This window comes from Sinocyclocheilus grahami, unplaced genomic scaffold (assembly GCF_001515645.1).
Source record: "Sinocyclocheilus grahami isolate Dianchi unplaced genomic scaffold, SAMN03320097.WGS_v1.1 scaffold1.1, whole genome shotgun sequence".
Classification (NCBI taxonomy): domain Eukaryota; kingdom Metazoa; phylum Chordata; class Actinopteri; order Cypriniformes; family Cyprinidae; genus Sinocyclocheilus; species Sinocyclocheilus grahami.
In genome coordinates, this window is record NW_015505180.1 from 1,639,459 (window position 1) to 1,657,489 (window position 18,031).

Genomic DNA, 18,031 nt, shown 5'->3' on the forward strand with positions numbered 1-18,031 from the left:
ATGATCTGATTGGTCCACAGGTCTCTAGTTAACCTTGTTTGTAGGACAACATTTTGGGTAATTCGAGCATAAAAATTCTCAGATCTGTATAAAGTGATAGATGAAACTGAAAAGCGTCATGGGAAGCACTGATTGCTGCTCACCGAGGGTCATAATGATAAGGAACCGGCAGCCTTAAGACTGATTTGGTGATCAATGGGTGAAGATTGAGATAATGTTGTGGAGTGCAATAACCCTTAGCTATTTTTATGGCTCTTTTATATACGATTTTGCTTGTTACAGCCATTAGGAAAGTTTTATGTTTCAGTGTCACACAAAATTAAAATTCTATCATGGGTATCAAGATGATAAAAGAATTAACATTTTTGGTTGAACTATTCCTTTTAGAACACTTCTAATGGCATGTGGTAGTCAATGAACAAGTGTCCCACACCACCATGCTGACATATAGGACCACAGCCTGTCCCTTTGACCAATTACAAAATTGGTGTTGACTTCGTAATAGGTTGTACATACTAGTATTTGTAAGATATATTTATTTTCCCACCAGATAACCCTTGAGATATATTTATAACTTTCATCTGCTGGCCATGGCAGTTTGGCATGTGAAACTAAGGTACTTTTTATAAGTCTCTCTGGATAAAGGTGACTAAAAGACTTTAACCCCTCTAGAATATGATCATGCTAACATAACCATTTTCTGCAGTTTTGCTATCATTTATAATAAGTAAACAGATACTTTTCTCTTGACTGAATGAGTGCTGATGGAGAGACTGTTAATCCTGCTGTTTAACCAGTGTGATACAGAGTAGGTCTCGTCATGCACTGTCAAAATATAATTGTTGAGAGGTAGAAGGTCAAACTCAGAAAAGGGTGGTCCATAAGGTGGATCAATTACATAGTGACAGTACTCATTAATTTGGAAGGAGGAGTCAAGTTGAACGTCTTTCTCTTTCTAGCACACACACACATTTTCGTTTTCAACCCCATCAATTATTAAGGAGTATAATTTTACTTTGTCACACCTCTACTCTGTACTCATGCCCTGGCCTTTTGAGCTTGGCTAACAGAAGGCTTGGGTGATCATACGTGAGGCAACAAGTCTCAAGCTCCTCATAATTACAGCTGAAAGCCAATGGGTCCCAACTGCATCAGCTGCTGTATGTTTGTCTTTTTTGTTTTCTCTTCCATGTAATGACACATTTTAACCAACAGAATTGAAGAATGAACAGGAAACCGGTTGGATTGTTAGCCTACTGGTGACGGTCACTGTCCATCAGTGAAGAATGAGACGAGCTGTGTTAAAAGCCTTCACTATGATACTGCATCTAAGGCACATCTTTTAAGGTAAGCAGAAGACAGTTTTAACAGAGGTGGTTTCAATAAATGGACTTGGTGTCAATTTGTGAATTCCAAATTAGGGAGCACTGAACAAGAAATCAATATGACTCTCTTGGGAAAATGCAAGAGCAGAAGATTAGAAGTGCTCCTTTATTACAAGCACTGAGATTAACCATTAAGATTGAGGGCTCTGTCACACTGGAACTCACAAAGGCGGAACACTTTATCTTTACTGGCAATGCGAGAGACAAAGTATTTGCCTTAATATAGATAAAAATGATCAAAAGTTGTATTAGCTCTATTTCAAGACCTAGTCAGTTGTCTAGCTAGCATTCTGAAGCAGCATCCTAACTGGTTTGGATCAGTCTAGGCAACACATACAGGCATCATACAAATAGTTCTTCAGGATATTCCACTGTCAGTTGCTACAGTACTGAATCAATTTAATTTAGTTATTTCTCTTGCTTCATTTACTATTCTGGATTATTATTATTATTTCAATTTGTACATGGCTTTGTAGGACAACATTTTGGGTAATTCAGCCTTCAGCATCATCAATCAAATTGATGAGAACCATTTCAGCTTGGGCTTCTTTTGTGTTGGCTATGCCACTGTGTTTATGCCAAAGAAGGTGGCATGTTACCAGCCACCGGCATGACTACAATAGCCCTGAATTTGAATATCAAAAACAAATTGTAATTTGAACTAAGCCTGTTCCTGCCTTGTAAACTCTGGCTGATGTGGGATGTAAACAAGGCCTGTGATATTCAGGCTGATAATCGAGATTGAGCCTTCAGCATCATCAATCAAATTGATGAGAACCATTTCAGCTTGGGCTTCTTTTGTGTTGGCTATGCCACTGTGGTTATGCCAAAGAAGGTAGCCCTGAATTTGAATATCAAAAACAAATTGTAATTTGAACTAAGCCTGTTCCTGCCTTGTAAACTCTGGCTGATGTGGGATGTAAACAAGGCCTGTGATATTCAGGCTGATAATCGAGATTCATTGTTGCCAAGCAACACATTATTTGCACAGTCCTGGACTGGTCCCTGTAGTTTGTGTACCGGTGTAAACAATATTACAGACGGACTCAATGATGGCTCTTTAAACATGCACAATGCTATCATGTGCCCAGAGAACATATGTGCAGCGTGTTGTGCTGAAATCCATCGTTCTGTACATGGTCTTTAAAGTGGCTCACACTGGATTACTGCAACAGACTAGGACAAATGTGTGCTTTGTTAGTTAGTTCCCTCTGTAATCAATCCGTTTGGACACATTATACAGACCAGATGTTGCACTAGCAGCCATGGTGTTAATGGAGGCAGGGTTTGACTGAATTTAGGATGAGAAAAGTAGAATGTAGTCAAGGTTTCCAATGTGGCAGCAAGTACAATAATGAACACCCCCTTCTTCAGCACTATGCTGTTAATAGCCTTGCATCTACATGCAAAACCATGCAGAAGGGTTTTGGTCAGAAGGGTTTTTACCAAAGGCAGGAAATACTGGGAATGTGGGGGTCAGAGGCAAAGAATATTGGGAATGAGAGATGATTCCACCTTTAGCTTAAGGCCCCAAACAATTCAAGCATGTTGCCTGTGAGCTTTGAATCCAATGCACAAATGAAGATACATTAAAACCCTTCACCCAAGCAATGACAAACCATAAACCATTCATGCAAAGCATAAAGAAATTAGCAAAAAGCCTTATATTTGGAATGTCTTATTTCAAAGCATTTAGATTCTTCTGGCTGTTAATATGTAATACTCTGACATATATGTGAGTGAATGAGAAAACAGTGTGAAGTAGCAAGTCCAGAAGGGTTTTTACCAAAGGCAGGAAATACTGGGAATGTGGGGGTCAGAGGCAAAGAATATTGGGAATGAGAGATGATTCCACCTTTAGCTTAAGGCCCCGAACAATTCAAGCATGCTGCCTGTGAGCTTTGAATCCAATGCACAAATGAAGATACATTAAAACCCTTCACCCAAGCAATGACAAACCATAACCCATTCATGCAAAGCATAAAGAAATTAGCAAAAAGCCTTATATTTGGAATGTCTTATTTCAAAGCATTTAGATTCTTCTGGCTGTTAATATGTAATACGCTGACATATATGTGAGTGAATGAGAAAACAGTGTGAAGTAGCAAGTGAAAAACAGTGATTTACAGATTTTGTAGGGTGAATCTGTTTGAGTCACTGCCTCTCATCTTGTATCTTATTTGATTCACTGATACTGTGAAAAGCCAAAGCCGATGATTTTTCAAAGGAGTTTCCGAGCTTTTCTACAAGAATCCACCAGATGGCTGTAAAAATAAACCTTGCTAAATATGCAGTGTGGGTGAATATATGACAGAGGAGCTGACAAAAATATGCTACATTGCCTCAGGGAACTTTCTTTGGGAGACAGATCTGTAATACACAGAGAGAGAAAGAAACACAATGTGAACGAGTACAGAAAGTGAACGTGTGTTTGTACATGTCAGTGTTGAGATTTGATCCTGAAGATCGCAATTATCTGGTCATGAGGTGACAGACATATTTTTCATATTTCAGATACTGACATTTTTTCTTTATATTCTCTTGCAAGTCATGCTCAATTACACTTTTTGTGGCAATATAACCAGCTTACTTTTGAACAAGAATACCTAATGCATTATATTTCAGTAATTTGTGTGTACAGGAAAGTAGCTTGAGATAATTCCCTGCAAACAGTACTAAAGTCTCTGTCTAAGTGTATTCTCAAAGGCATATATATTTCCTGTCTTTTGGTGTGATTGCATGTTTATATTTGCTCAGACAGTCTGCGTGGGCAGGGAGTGTGCATGCAAATATAGTCTAACGTGTGAACATGACTCATTTATTACATAACCAGCCACCATTTTGTTGAGTCTCTCATCAGTCAAGCTGTGTCAGGAGTGTTGATTTGCAAGATAGCTCTCCAACCCAGTATCTATTGATTTTTTTGCCATTGATGTGAGGGGATGACAACAGATTGAATTACTAAACAACACACAGGCTCATTTCATAAACCTGACTGTATTATTAACCAGATGGAAATGGTACTTCAGCCATCTGTGCTTTTGTTTTGGCCCAAAATCCTAATCGGCCAAAAGGAGCCCAGGTTCTGAGATACACCTGCCACCTGTTTTGAGCTTTATGCAAATATTTATATGAATATTATAGATTTTACTAACCGTTTCTGCACTAGTACCTGTCTAAAAGGGTTTTAGTGTTGGTGGATTATTTATTATATGTTCAAATATAATAGCAAGGAGTACTCTAATGAGTTTGGGGTTTAATTGGTGTACATCTGTTGAGTCTTTTAATTACTGATGAGAGGTTTTTGTTTATTGTCAATGCAAGGAAATTATTAAGCTCTGTTCCAAAATCTAGTGAAATGACTTGATGTCTACTGTCTACACAGACAGCTAGCTTCAAAAGCAACCTCCTAAATGTCAAGTAACCTAATAAGTGACACTGTTTCAATGCTTTACATGGGCACCAACCACATGTGCCACAAAAATATTGCACTAGTACCTGTCTGAAAGGGTTTTAGTGTTGGTGGATTATTTATTATATGTTCAAATATAATAGCAAGGAGTACTCTAATGAGTTTGGGGTTTAATTGGTGTACATCTGTTGAGTCTTTTAATTACTGATGAGAGGTTTTTGTCTATTGTCAATGCAAGGAAATTATTAAGCTCTGTTCCAAAATCTAGTGAAATGACTTGATGCCTACTGTCTACACAGACAGCTGGCTTCAAAAGCAGCCTCCTAAATGTCAAGTAACCTAATAAGTGACACCGTTTCAATGCTTTACATGGGCACCAACCACATGTGCCACAAAAATAACAATGTGCACAAGAGACTCGACTCCTGACAATTGATTCCAATAGTTTATTTATTGATATTAACTTGCTGCTAAGCTAATGGCATGATACTCTAATAAGCAAAAACATGTACAGTTCATAATAATACCTTTTTGTTTAATGTTGGTATCAGTCAACATTTTGCCTCATCTGCCATCTTGTATTTCCTTTTTCAGAGCTTGCATTAGATTTTGGAAGAAAGCATGTGTGTACAGAAATGCTTTTTATAGTCTATTGTTAAATTATGGGACATGATGGAAACAGTAAAAACTCTCAGGTGTGTGTGGGTGGGTGGGTGCTTTTGAAAAGCTCTCAGGTGTATACTACCCCTATCTGTCCCCACGACTGGATATAATTATGAGGTGTTTTGTCTGCAGGGTTCATTATTGTTACAGCAGAGCAGGTGAGGTTATACACGCTTTAATTAGTCACCAGGGGGGACATATACTGGGATGTTTGGTTCATTCTGGCTTTTACCAGACCACTTTTGTGTTTCTTTTGTCATTTTAGCAAGATGAGTAGTAAATAAAAGTGCTTTATATGGTGAACATACAGTATGTGATATTAGAATATGGCATTAAACTGTATCTGTGTTTGCTGCATATTTATCCCCATATTTAGAAGGCTTTCACTGCATCCATGTGCCTCAGTGAGTATGTTGCCAAGCATAGAAAGCTCAGTCTGGAATCTCCACACATTCCCAGATCACCGATCTGATGCCTAGATGCTCCAGCAGGGGTGAGGTTATACACGCTTTAATTAGTCACCAGGGGGGACATATACTGGGATGTTTGGTTCATTCTGGCTTTTAGCAGACCACTTTTGTGTTTCTTTTGTCATTTTAGCAAGATGAGTAGTAAATAAAAGTGCTTTATATGGTGAACATACAGTATGTGATATTAGAATATGGCATTAAACTGTATCTGTGTTTGCTGCATATTTATCTCCATATTTAGAAGGCTTTCACTGCATCCATGTGCCTCAGTGAGTATGTTGCCAAGCGTAGAAAGCTCAGTCTGGAATCCCCACACATTCCCAGATCACCGATCTGATGCCTAGATGCTCCAGCAGTTCTAAAAGCAAAGCAGCTAAATATAGACCAAGACCTGCATGTTGCATCCTCCCCCTAAGCTGATGGCATAAGTATAAGAAGACATCATGGTACAAAGAGGGGACCATTTTATAAATCTGTTATCATAGCCGTAGTCTGCAACCTCAAACAACCCTCCCACAATCTGTGTTCTAAGCATCTGATGCATATTGCATATCTGATGCATACAAAACTAGGAAGTACTTTCTCAATCTTGAGAGGTCTAATCTAATTGGATGGCTTTACACAACTTCCTGGAGTAAGGGGTCACAGCATTTTTTTAATCAGGCCACCAGGAAACAACGTCATGTTTACAAGGTACTGGACTGATACATGGAGTGCTTTTAATGATGAAATAATCACTGGATTTGCTAAACGTTTGATAGTAAACTCTCTAAAATAACTACCTTATATTCAGTGCTGTGCAAGAAGTTTTTTTTCTTTTTCTGTCAGGACTAGCAGATTGAAACTGAGATAATATTATTATCTTTAAATGCTGAGTCTGAAACTGCTGACACAAACAGATTGGGGTACGTGATCATTATCAAAAACCTCAAATCACATCTTTTGGGATATCAGATACCACTTTTCAAAGACTGAAATAGGATGATCTGAGTTGATGAACCTCAAAACCACAACACTCACTCAGAGGAATAAGAGTGAATATCAATCATTGCTATTGTGCTTTATGAATGTTTAACTTGGTAAATACACTTAGATAATAATACAGATTCAATCACATCACATATAACCTAATCACTGTAGAATGTGCTTTGATATGCATGCTAGATATGCATTTATCTTTTTTATCTGTATTGATGTATTTATAGGAATGATTTACCAGCAGCTGTGATGTTGTAAGTTTTTGTGATATTAGAGGAATCTTGGACATGATTTATGTGTAGTGTTGTGTTTGATGCAACTGTACTTAGTATATAAAACCATGATCCGCACTCAACAAAAATAGTCTTATTTTACATTAATCAAAAGTAGGACAGAACACAAACCTTTCGGCTAAAAGCCTTCTTCAGTGTGTAGAAGATGCAACTGTACTAAAATCAAATTACGCAATCAAATTAAGCAACATAATCCAATATGTACATACATGGCTCTTGTTTGGGAACTAAATGTACAGGACACGTGGAGGCAGTAATGTTATGCTGCACTCACTCCACCCTCTAGTGGACAGTAATTTCAACTGTTATGTCAAAATAACAGGTGCCGAAAGTGTAAAAGGAAATTAATAATTAAAAATGTTAATTTGTTACCAGCTGGTCAATAAAACCCAACTGAAAGCTACAAATATAATGCAATATAATTTACTATTAAGCTATTTAAGGCAATCTGGGTGTTACCTTTTATAGAGCTTTGACACAGACATCAACTTTCAGATGGGCGAACTGAATGTTCATATGATTAATTACCACACCCATGTAAGAATATTCACATGAAATCAAGAAAGTCTACACTTTCATTTCTAGTTATGACTCTCTGACTCTGTGAAATACCAACTCTTTTTTTTAGACCCTTCAAACTCAAAAGTACATTTTGATCACAAAATTGCATGCTATTATTGTGTATGATTTAATCAGGATTGAAAGCATGAAAAAAAGTACAGTATGCACATATTAACAAACTGTGGCATCAGGTGTGTTACTAAGAGAATTGTGCTCTGTTTGGGACTGTGATTGGTGGACTTTGCTCTGTGAGTATGGCAAGCCATTTTAACATGAATTCTTATGTTTTTATTTTAATAGTAGACTTGCGTTTTGCATCACTGATTCATTAAATCATTCATTTATTACAGTTACCAGGGCATAGTATAAAAGCTTTAAGCAATTACAACTGACTAAAAATAAGTACTGGTATTTCATGATTAAGGAATAATGTAATCGTAATAGATAATAGTCACATCTGGAGTAAATACCAGAACCAAATTAATGGTTACTAGTGCCTTTGTAAAAGACACTAGTCACTATTGCATTAAAGGGGTCCTATTATGCTTTTTCACTTTTTCAACTTTAGTTAGTCTGTAATGTTGCTGTTTGAGCATAAAAAAGATCTGCAAACTTACAAAGCTCAAAGTCCAATTCAAAAGGAGATATTTTATTTAACAGAAATCACTTTTCAAAAACTACAACGAATGACTCGTTTGGATTACAACGCATATTTTTCGGAATTTGTGATATCACAAATACCGACGAATGGGAGGAGACCTGGTTGAGCTGCACTAGAGAAGGCAACGAGTGTTATCACTATGTCGGAGATGTGCTAGTTTTCCCAGGGCAGACGAACTTAGAGTGGTTACAATCATCCGGGTTTAAATCGCGCTCAAATTGATTTGATTTTGATGCAATATTTACACTGAAGCTGGCAGGCGGCTATGGTAAGGGGCATGACATTTCCTGACCAGGCACCGAGTGGTGCCAATCACAACACACACTAGCCCAGCTAACCAATCACAGAAAATTTCGTATTTCAGAAGGCGGGCCTTCATTTGATACAGGAACTATCCGAGCCGGGGGAGAGAGGTGTTGTAATAATGTAAAATATGTGGAAAATAATGTTTTTTTCGAACAACCTAGTATGAGAGCCTGTTCTAGTACACCCCCCAAACAACATCAAGACTTTGTAAAAGAGCATAATAGGACCCTTTTACTAGATACTATTCATAGATAAATGTGAAAAGGGCTTGCCGCACGGGGAGGGGAGAGTAAAGAAGGTGGAGGCGAACGAGGGTGATAAATAAATCCAGACAACACCCTAAACCGGTTTAAAGTTTATTCCGGTTACTGTATGTATGTGAGAGAATGCCACGGGCTGTGCAGAATTTCCTAGGCCCAAAAGTGCGGAGCAGCGCAGAGCCATTTGTGCGTCCTTGTTTGTTTTGCACGTTTCCAAGCGATGATAACGCGAATTCGGGTAGCGTTTGAGGAAGCAGCCCCTAGAGTTTGCTCGCTCAGGTCTGGATGTAGCTGATTGGAGTAGCAGCAGTCAGAGTGGGTGATCACAGGGAGGAGGGGAGAGACTCTGAATTGGCTTTTCTGTGTGTGTGTGTGTGTGTGTGTGTGATTCTCCAGCGGCCATGTTAACCAAGAAACCCTGCGCTGCTGCTGCCGCTGTCTACCCGACTGGTAAGGAACCCAATGCCCGGATCTGAGAGGGCGACGCCGGTCTCGTTTATTCTCCGGATTGGATTGTGGAGATGGATTATTTATAGGATTTAAATGCTCCATAACGCTTGTAAGGCTCGCAGCTTTTTCGTTTCATTGCTCGCCGTTGACTGCATGGTCGAGTAGTAGCAATAAGCCCCGGAAACAGCACTGGAAAAGCGGCCGTTTTTGTATTTATTAGATAATTATTACTGTTGCTATAGAAACTAGATATAGAAACCAAGCGCTTTGGATTAATAGCTCTTAGATGTAATGGTCGTTTTATAGCTCGTGTGTCTGTATTAAAGGGTTTCGTTGTGTTATATGTTTATTTTCGTTTGTTAAATGGTTTAAATATCATTCAGGTCCTCTATAAATTTCATAATTGAAATACAACTGATGTATCAATACAGGTAACGTCACGGGGCTATAGTTTTTCCTTTTTCTGGACCAGCTAGACTTTAATTACATCCCTTGCCTTTTAAAAACACTGGCAGGCAATTGTGTAAACATTTTCCCAAATACATTTTTACTGACTTTCACAGGCAAAGGGGGTGAGATTTGCCAGCTACAGTGTTCCCCAGGACTGGGCATCGGGGGTCCCCGGGCTGGAGCAGGGACTGAAGCCACATCACCCGTTACATTACCACCACTCAGGAACAGCAACTCTCTCACGGTAAAATTAACCTTCTTGCTTGCACGTTCCACCATGCATATCCCCTTTGTTATTTTGCTTTTTATAGTCACATGTACTGAGTCCAACACTTATTTAAAATATGATGTGGAAATATTAACTTTGTATTTAGTTTACAGTTTATATGTTTTCCCCACTCTTTTAGATTAATGTTAGAGATATATGCACATGAAGAAAACCATTTTCATTTCAATTAAAATGTATTTATATAGTGCTTTTCACACAAAAAAATTGTTTCACTACAGTTTTACAAAGAATAGTTCCTTACAAGTCACAATGAGCAATACATTTATTTTGAGGAAAGGAATATGAGTAGTAGTAATAATGATCAGTGGCTCTCTCAGTCATTGGCTGATGTATTGTGTGGAGATGTTTCCATTAGTGGGGGATGGAAAATGCTCAGGCCATCAGTGATGCCAACAGGCACAGCTGAAATCTGTCATGTAGTGAATTTCCTCATGTAAATCTATACATCCAAATTATAATACATTGAGTCTGCATGGCAAGGATGTTTTGCATGGTATAGGAATATAAACATGATATTATAATATTCAAAAATAATCAATAATTAATCAATAATGAGTTTATGTTTAAAGAATTGCAGTTCATGTAAATGTATTTGACAAGTTATTCTGAATTAAATACAAGAATTGGATCAATGCCATTTATGACTAAGTACCCGGGAGTTCTTTTAGCTGTCATTCAAATAGGGGTAAATATAGACACAGGCTCACATGGTAGGTGCATTTGTATGTCTGCATTCTCTTACAAGACAGAATTCCTGCCATATGTAATTCATCCATCTTAGCATTATATTTGCAAGTCTAGCTCTTAAACCAACATATTTAATTGATAAGATGCAAATACATGAATGTCAATATTTTTGCCCTGTTTCAGTGAATAAATGAAGAATATGCAGACCATGCTTGGCTTCCATTTAGGATTTTTTTCAGGTTTCTGAAGATGCAGAATAAGCTTCAAATTTTACTGGGAATTATAATTATTATTGCACCTTGCCCTCGCTTATTACTTGGTAATTAAGTGTCATGATGACCTATGACGTGACAATGCTTAAGTTGATATCCTACTTGGTTATGTAACAGATTACATCAACAAATTAGTGCTGATTTTGTATATGGTATATAGAACTGATTATGTATAAGGTCTTAAAAACCCATTTATGATGTGCTTTACAATTGCCTACAAAGTCAAATTACATATGGCATTTAGTAGAAAAGTTATGGACGCACTGTGCATTGAATTTTGGCTTCAAAGCTATTTGGAAGGTTACTTCGAATTCTATGCTAAATGTTACAGATTGGCCAACCATTCATGAAAGAAGACATTCTAGTCTTCAAGTTAGGGCTGTAAAAAAAATTCCAATATTCGTCGAATTTAAAATAAAAATCCACATTCGAATGCAAAAACGTTGCATCCGAATTTTAGGTGTGCGTCAGGCAGCCTTATCAGTGGTGCACGAGATGCGATGACGATGTAAGTGTCATTGCATTATAATGTTTTTGTTAGCCTATCCAGTTGAAGCCACTAGATGCGGCGCTGCTGCGTTGTTCATTCAAAATATTGTGGAAAAAGAGAACATCAATGTGGAGAAGATCTTGTTTACGTCAAAACTGAAACCAAGCCATCCACACGGAACACATATTTCGCGCATTTTCTAGAGGGACATCTATCACCGTTACACTCGCATCTCGCACAAAGGAGCCGCATGTTTAGGAAGCCATGTAAAATGAATGTAGGTTTAATTTTTTTTTAAAACGTATATCGAGACTTTATGGCGGGTTTTTTCCCCATCTCACTGCATCTCATGTTTTTAAATGAAAAATGTACTCCGTGTGATTGGCTTTCCGCCCTTTGTATTAAACTATGCATACATATATGATGCTGTTTTATTTATAGTTGTTTAAGCAACTTAATTATATATAGTTTATAAACATTATTTTAAACATTATGCACTTTTTTTCACAGATAGTCATGTTATCTTACGGAATAAACGTGCATTAGTAATATTTTGCTCGATGCGCCTTCTTGTGGCCTCAGAAGAGAAGCCAAAAGCTTTTTTCACCCTAACTGAAATTATGCATTTTAAATTCGAATATAATTCGAATTTTGATAATATTTCAGTACAAAATTTGAATTTAGTTTTTCAGCCATTTTGACAACCCTACTTCAAGTGATATAGTAATTACAAGGACAGCAATATTTGTTCTGTCTTTATTTGCTCAAAATATCTGTCTGGTTAAATTTGAGTGTCATGCCTTTCAAAGTCCAGTTAATCTCATTAAGGCCAGTCCCATAGCTTTTTAGTATTCCTACCATGCGGTATATGTACTTTGCAGAGTAAGTGAGCGTTAGAATGATTACCATGCTCACTACATCTCTCAGACCAAATGTGTCTTGATCAGCTCCAGTTGTGTCCTCTACAGCTGTCAGCAAGCATGCCCTTTGCACGACCCCCCACCTGTCCAGATCATGTTTGAATTAACCGACAGAGCAGCCAAGTACAACAAAAGGAAGAAATTGAAGCTTTATTCAGATTCACTCTTCCTATCAGAGTACCCATCTTTTGTACGATGCATAATCTCAATAGTCTGTCAGTGGGACACTTTTGCACAGCTCTTATAGACATTTTCAGAAATTGTAACTTTAGATGTTACTTTAGAGTGTTTATTTTTTATGATGGCTGGTAAAATATTGAGACTCCCTTGCCTTACCTAGTCCATAAATCTATGCTTTACAGCAGTGGTCACCAACCTTTTTAGGCCCAAGATCCCTGACCTCGGCCTTTATGAAAGACAAGATCTACCTATTGAAGAATTGATAGAAAAAGACATCCCAGATTGTACTTCAAATTTGAGGCCTTTTACTTAGTATTTTAATTAGTGATGCGCCGATCATAGCTGATTCAGAATTCAGATTTTCTTTTCTTTCTTTTTAACTAGCAAATTGGATTCTGATACTGATTTTTAAGCAAATTTATTTATTGGCTATTTGCTTTATAACAAACAAACTGGCTTTAATTAGAGGCAAAATTAGAGGCAACCACTGCATTTTAATCATGATCTGCACAGGCAGTTGTTTTTGATTTGATTTAGATTAATTTCAGGATTTAAAACAAAAACAGAATGGTCTGACTTTAGGTGTTATTTATTTATTTGCTACATAAAACATCTGCACAAAACAAAAACAGCAGGTCTGAATGAGAAGGTGGTACTAACGAACAGGGTTGCCAGGTTTTCGCAATAAAACGAGTCCAAACGCGTTTGGAGGAGGGCTCGCCTGTAAAAATTGCATTCCGGGGGTAAAATACACGTTTTTCGGCGGGGATCCGTAAAATTCACATTCCAGGGACTAAATATCACGTTATTGGGGTCGCTTCAACCCGCGGACATGAACAACGACCCGCGGCAACAGTGTTAAAGTAGCCCAATTCTGTGGGAAAACCGCGGACTTGGCAACACTGCTTATGAACCGACTGCACTATAGCGCTTCCTTGTTAACCGCTGTAAACAAAGCAGAGTTGCGCTTTATACGGAAAAGAAAATGCCATTGCCATCGAAACTTTTCTCAAGACAGTACCCTTCAGTGATACATTAATATAACCCCATAAATGTAATGCATTTTTGTACTTATTTTACTGTTTTGTTCGGGATCTACTGGGACAGTGATAAAGATCTACCAGTCGATCGCGATCGACGGGTTGGCGACCACTGCTTTACAGCATACACGTATTTATACCAGTGTGATTTATTTGACACTTAAATATTGGTTTATTGATTTAGGATTAGCTATTGGTTACATTTATATTTATATTTGAATGATACACTTTTCTAAACTAGAGGCTTGTTGTTAAACAGTACATCATTGTCACTGCTCTTGTCTTGTGTGAGACAGGGAAGAAGGAAGAAATATGGCTGTATATTGAGTGTGTTAAGAGCAGATTGTATCAGAGCCCTTGGATTTAGAGTTCAAGCTGGGTTTTACTCTTTATCTTCAGTCAGAGGTGTAGAAACATCAGCACTGACCATCTGGGGGATTAGAGGTTGAGATGAAAAGGATAGTAAAAATCAGAAGTCTTGTATTGCACTAATGTTATTTACACTTGGGGATTATCACTTTTTCTGCATGTGAATATGGCACGGCTGAGATTAGACAATAAAGTACAATTAAGTGGATTGTGAGCATTACCATTCAATACACATAAATAAACACTAATCCATTAAAACTATCAGTCTGAAATAACAGGACAACAGCCCTGTCAAGGGGAGTCATGTTCAAAGGTGTAAGAGTTTCTGTTTTTGTGTAGAATGAGAAGGTTGCCACAAACGTCTAACTGAAGCAACAGGATGTCCTTGTAAAAACAAGATGCAGAGGTAATCACATTATCAAGGAAGCAAGAATCTTGCTGGGCAGGAGATTCAGTAAAGCAGGAAATTCATGTCTAATATCCTTGAATAAACAAACAAACAAAAAAAAATCTAATTTATGAAAGCCTATTGTAGAAAATCATGGAAAACTTGTTAGTCATTCTTACAACAACTCTGTAATCTGGCCTGAAGTGATCTCCCGTCCACTTTCCACTTTGTTGAGAGTCTGCTTTGAATATTTTGCTTGCTACAGTATATTAGACCTAGGATCTTTCTGTCAGCATTGACAGGGTTGGAATGACTTGGACATTCAGTACCTTCAAAAGATTCCATAGCGGTCTCTCTTTTTGTGTCAAATCTAAATTTGCCATGCTATATCTGCTGTGTTTTCTCCATATATTTTGGAAACAATCCTCAAACGATGCCTCTTGTTTTTGTTTCACCTTATCCAGGCTGGAGGCAATAAGCACACAATGAATGACCATCTGCAAGTTGGGAATCACCAGCAGATCCACGTTCAACAGCTGTTTGAGGAAAACAGCAACAAACGGACAGTGTTGACTGCACAACCCAATGGGTTGACACCCGTAGGTAGAACAGGTCTAGCCATGCCAGAAAAGCAGCAAGAAAGCAGCCAGTGTCGACAAGGCAGCACAACTTCCATCAAATCAACTGAAAGCAAACCGAAGCCAGCACCTTTGACTCCTGAGCAGGCCATGAAACAGTACATGTCTAAGCTTTCAGTGTTTGAACACCAAGAGATCATCAGCTACCCTGAGATCTATTTTATAGGTCCAAATGCAAAGAAAAGACAAGGTGTAGTTGGGGGGTCAAACAATGGCGGTTATGATGATGATCAAGGCTCCTACATTCATGTGCCCCATGACCATATGGCATATAGGTATGAGGTACTAAAGGTTATTGGTAAAGGCAGTTTTGGCCAGGTGGTGAAGGCCTATGACCACAAGAACCACCAGCAAGTGGCCCTGAAAATGGTGCGTAATGAAAAGCGATTCCATCGCCAAGCAGCTGAGGAAATTCGCATTCTGGAACACTTGCGCAAACAGGATAAGGACTTCACCATGAATGTCATCCACATGCTGGAGAACTTTACATTCCGCAACCATATCTGCATGACGTTCGAGTTGCTCAGCATGAACCTTTATGAACTTGTCAAGAAAAACAAGTTTCAGGGCTTTAGTTTGCCGTTAGTGCGCAAGTTTGCACACTCCATCTTGCAGTGTCTTGATTCCTTGCACAAGAACAGAATCATTCACTGCGACCTCAAGCCTGAGAATATCCTTTTGAAGCAGCAGGGGCGCAGTGGGATAAAAGTGATCGACTTTGGCTCCAGCTGCTATGAGCATCAACGGGTCTACACTTACATCCAGTCACGCTTCTACAGGGCCCCAGAGGTCATTCTGGGTGCTCGATATGGGATGCCAATTGATATGTGGAGCTTAGGTTGTATCTTAGCAGAATTACTTACAGGGTACCCTCTCTTGCCTGGAGAAGATGAAGGGGACCAGCTAGCATGTGTCATAGAGCTGCTGGGTATGCCCTCCCAGAAGCTACTGGATTCATCTAAGAGAGCCAAAAATTTTATCAGTTCAAAGGGATACCCCCGTTACTGCACAGTCACAACCTTACCTGATGGCTCGGTGGTGTTGAATGGGGGAAGGTCACGAAGGGGCAAACTTAGAGGTCCACCTGGCAGCAGGGACTGGGTGACAGCACTTAAGGGCTGTGACGACCCCCTCTTCTTGGACTTTCTCAAACAGTGTTTAGAGTGGGACCCGTCCCTGCGTATGACTCCCAGTCAGGCCCTCCGCCACCCATGGCTCAGAAGACGCTTGCCAAAACCTCCCACTGGGGAGAAAACCACGGTAAAGCGGATCCCTGAGAGTACTGGTGCTATAACTTCAATCTCCAAATTACCTCCCCCTTCTGGCTCAGCCACAAAGTTAAGGACTAACCTGGCACAAATGACTGATGCCAATGGGAATATACAACAAAGGACAGTGTTGCCAAAATTAGTCAGTTGAACACTCATTTCTTTTTTTTCTTTGGAATTATAATATTGGAAATTGTGCAAAGCTGAGCATTCAGAAGTGTGGCATTTTTAGGAATAAGAGTCGTTAATGCATATCCACCATTTATGAACTGCTTCGTAGCACCTTTAGTTGGATTTTTTTCTAGGAAAGCTCAAATGGCCAAGAAAGGGGGAACAACACTTTTAAGTTTTTATCTCAGGGCTGTGTTAAATGCTGCTTTGAAGGAGCATTCATACAATCTGGTCTATAATAACAAAAAGTCCCACTTGGTTTAATACCTAAATCTTGTAAATGGTCTTGCCACAATTAAGTAATGGTAGGATACATTGATTTGTGTGCTACTGAAATTTTAATCACCACTCCCAGATCCTGTCAGATAAATAGCGTGTTAATGGATGAGGATTAAAAATGCATTTTACTAAAAGCTATGCGATCTGAGGCTTGTTGCATTTCCCATCATCATTGTTGTCAATATCAAGAATAGAGAATATAATCTAAGAGACTATGGTAAAAGAAACAGACAGACTGTTATGAGGTAGCCCAGAGAATTTTTACATGTTTACATGATAGATTTGGTTTGTGCCTATAAATCTCTTGACATTCCTTAAAGAAACTAAATGAGGAAAAGAGAGAATGTCTAGAGTGGTCTACACTACAGTAGATTAATGGCAAATTTAAAGGAATTTATGTGGTTTGATGTGGCTATACTGTTCTCAGTAGTACTTGACAGGTTTACATTCGTGTAATTATAAGCTATTCGCTGGAAGAGTTGCTTTTGAACATGTACTGTCCTGGAAGGGAAAATAACTGGTGCTTTACCTTTTTATTTATGAATTTTTTATAGCTTGAAACTTTTTGTGTTTTGAATTGAAACTTAATGCTCACGGAACAATCGTTGTTGTGTAATCTCAATGAGTGAAGACTGGTTAGTTTGCAAGGTAGGGTCTAGATTATTTTTGTCTTGTCTCTTAAGGTGAGAAGTTTTTGCAGTGACTAGGATTAAGAATTAAAGAATAGGTCATTGCATTTACCTGAATGCACGTACTTTTTACGATTTTTAAACGTATACCCTATCTCTTGAATCTAGCTACCCACTGTCAACTTAGGTCAGTTCTTTTTTTAAAACAAATATTTAAATGGAGGAACAAAGTTGACATTGTTTATATTCAGCCACAGATACGTACTGTACATATGTGAATTTGTTGAGAATTTGATGTGGATTTGTACATATGTATAATGTTTTCATTTTGTGAAATGCTGCTGAAAACACTACAAATATTGCTGTAGTGGGGTTTTATTGTTGGCGGCCAGTTTAATGATACTGTATGTATTGTACAGCTGACGGAAGAAGAGTTTTTTTCTAGTGATCATTTGTTAAATTTTATTGTTGTGGCTGGAATACATTAATAATAAAAGTTGTAATGTCCATCTTTACAAAATG

At 38.3% G+C, this 18,031-nt stretch overlaps 1 protein-coding gene across 2 annotated transcripts; it reads left to right on the forward strand.

The window, feature by feature from the left end:
• Window positions 1-9,107: 9,107 nt before the first annotated feature.
• Window positions 9,108-17,623, forward strand: LOC107573871 (dual specificity tyrosine-phosphorylation-regulated kinase 2-like). Of its 2 annotated transcripts, none has more exons than XM_016260656.1 (3): window positions 9,108-9,439; window positions 10,003-10,133; window positions 14,989-17,623. In XM_016260656.1, exons 1-3 carry the CDS (start codon window positions 9,391-9,393, stop codon window positions 16,579-16,581), a joined length of 1,773 nt encoding a protein of 590 aa, XP_016116142.1. In that variant the 5' UTR covers window positions 9,108-9,390; the 3' UTR covers window positions 16,582-17,623. The 2 variants fall into 2 exon arrangements, with proteins under 2 accessions (XP_016116142.1, XP_016116756.1); XM_016261270.1 differs by lacking the exon at window positions 9,108-9,439 and adding an exon at window positions 9,449-9,548.
• Window positions 17,624-18,031: the final 408 nt, after the last annotated feature.

Excerpts from the sequence above, each read along its gene's own strand:
- LOC107573871 (XM_016260656.1), top strand. The coding sequence starts at position 9,391 with ATGTTAACCAAGAAACCCTGCGCTGCTGCTGCCGCTGTCTACCCGACT. Across the intron at positions 9,440-10,002 it reads TGCCGCTGTCTACCCGACTG|GCAAAGGGGGTGAGATTTGC; the intron begins GTAAGGAACCCA and ends TGACTTTCACAG. Across the intron at positions 10,134-14,988 it reads GGAACAGCAACTCTCTCACG|GCTGGAGGCAATAAGCACAC; the intron begins GTAAAATTAACC and ends CACCTTATCCAG.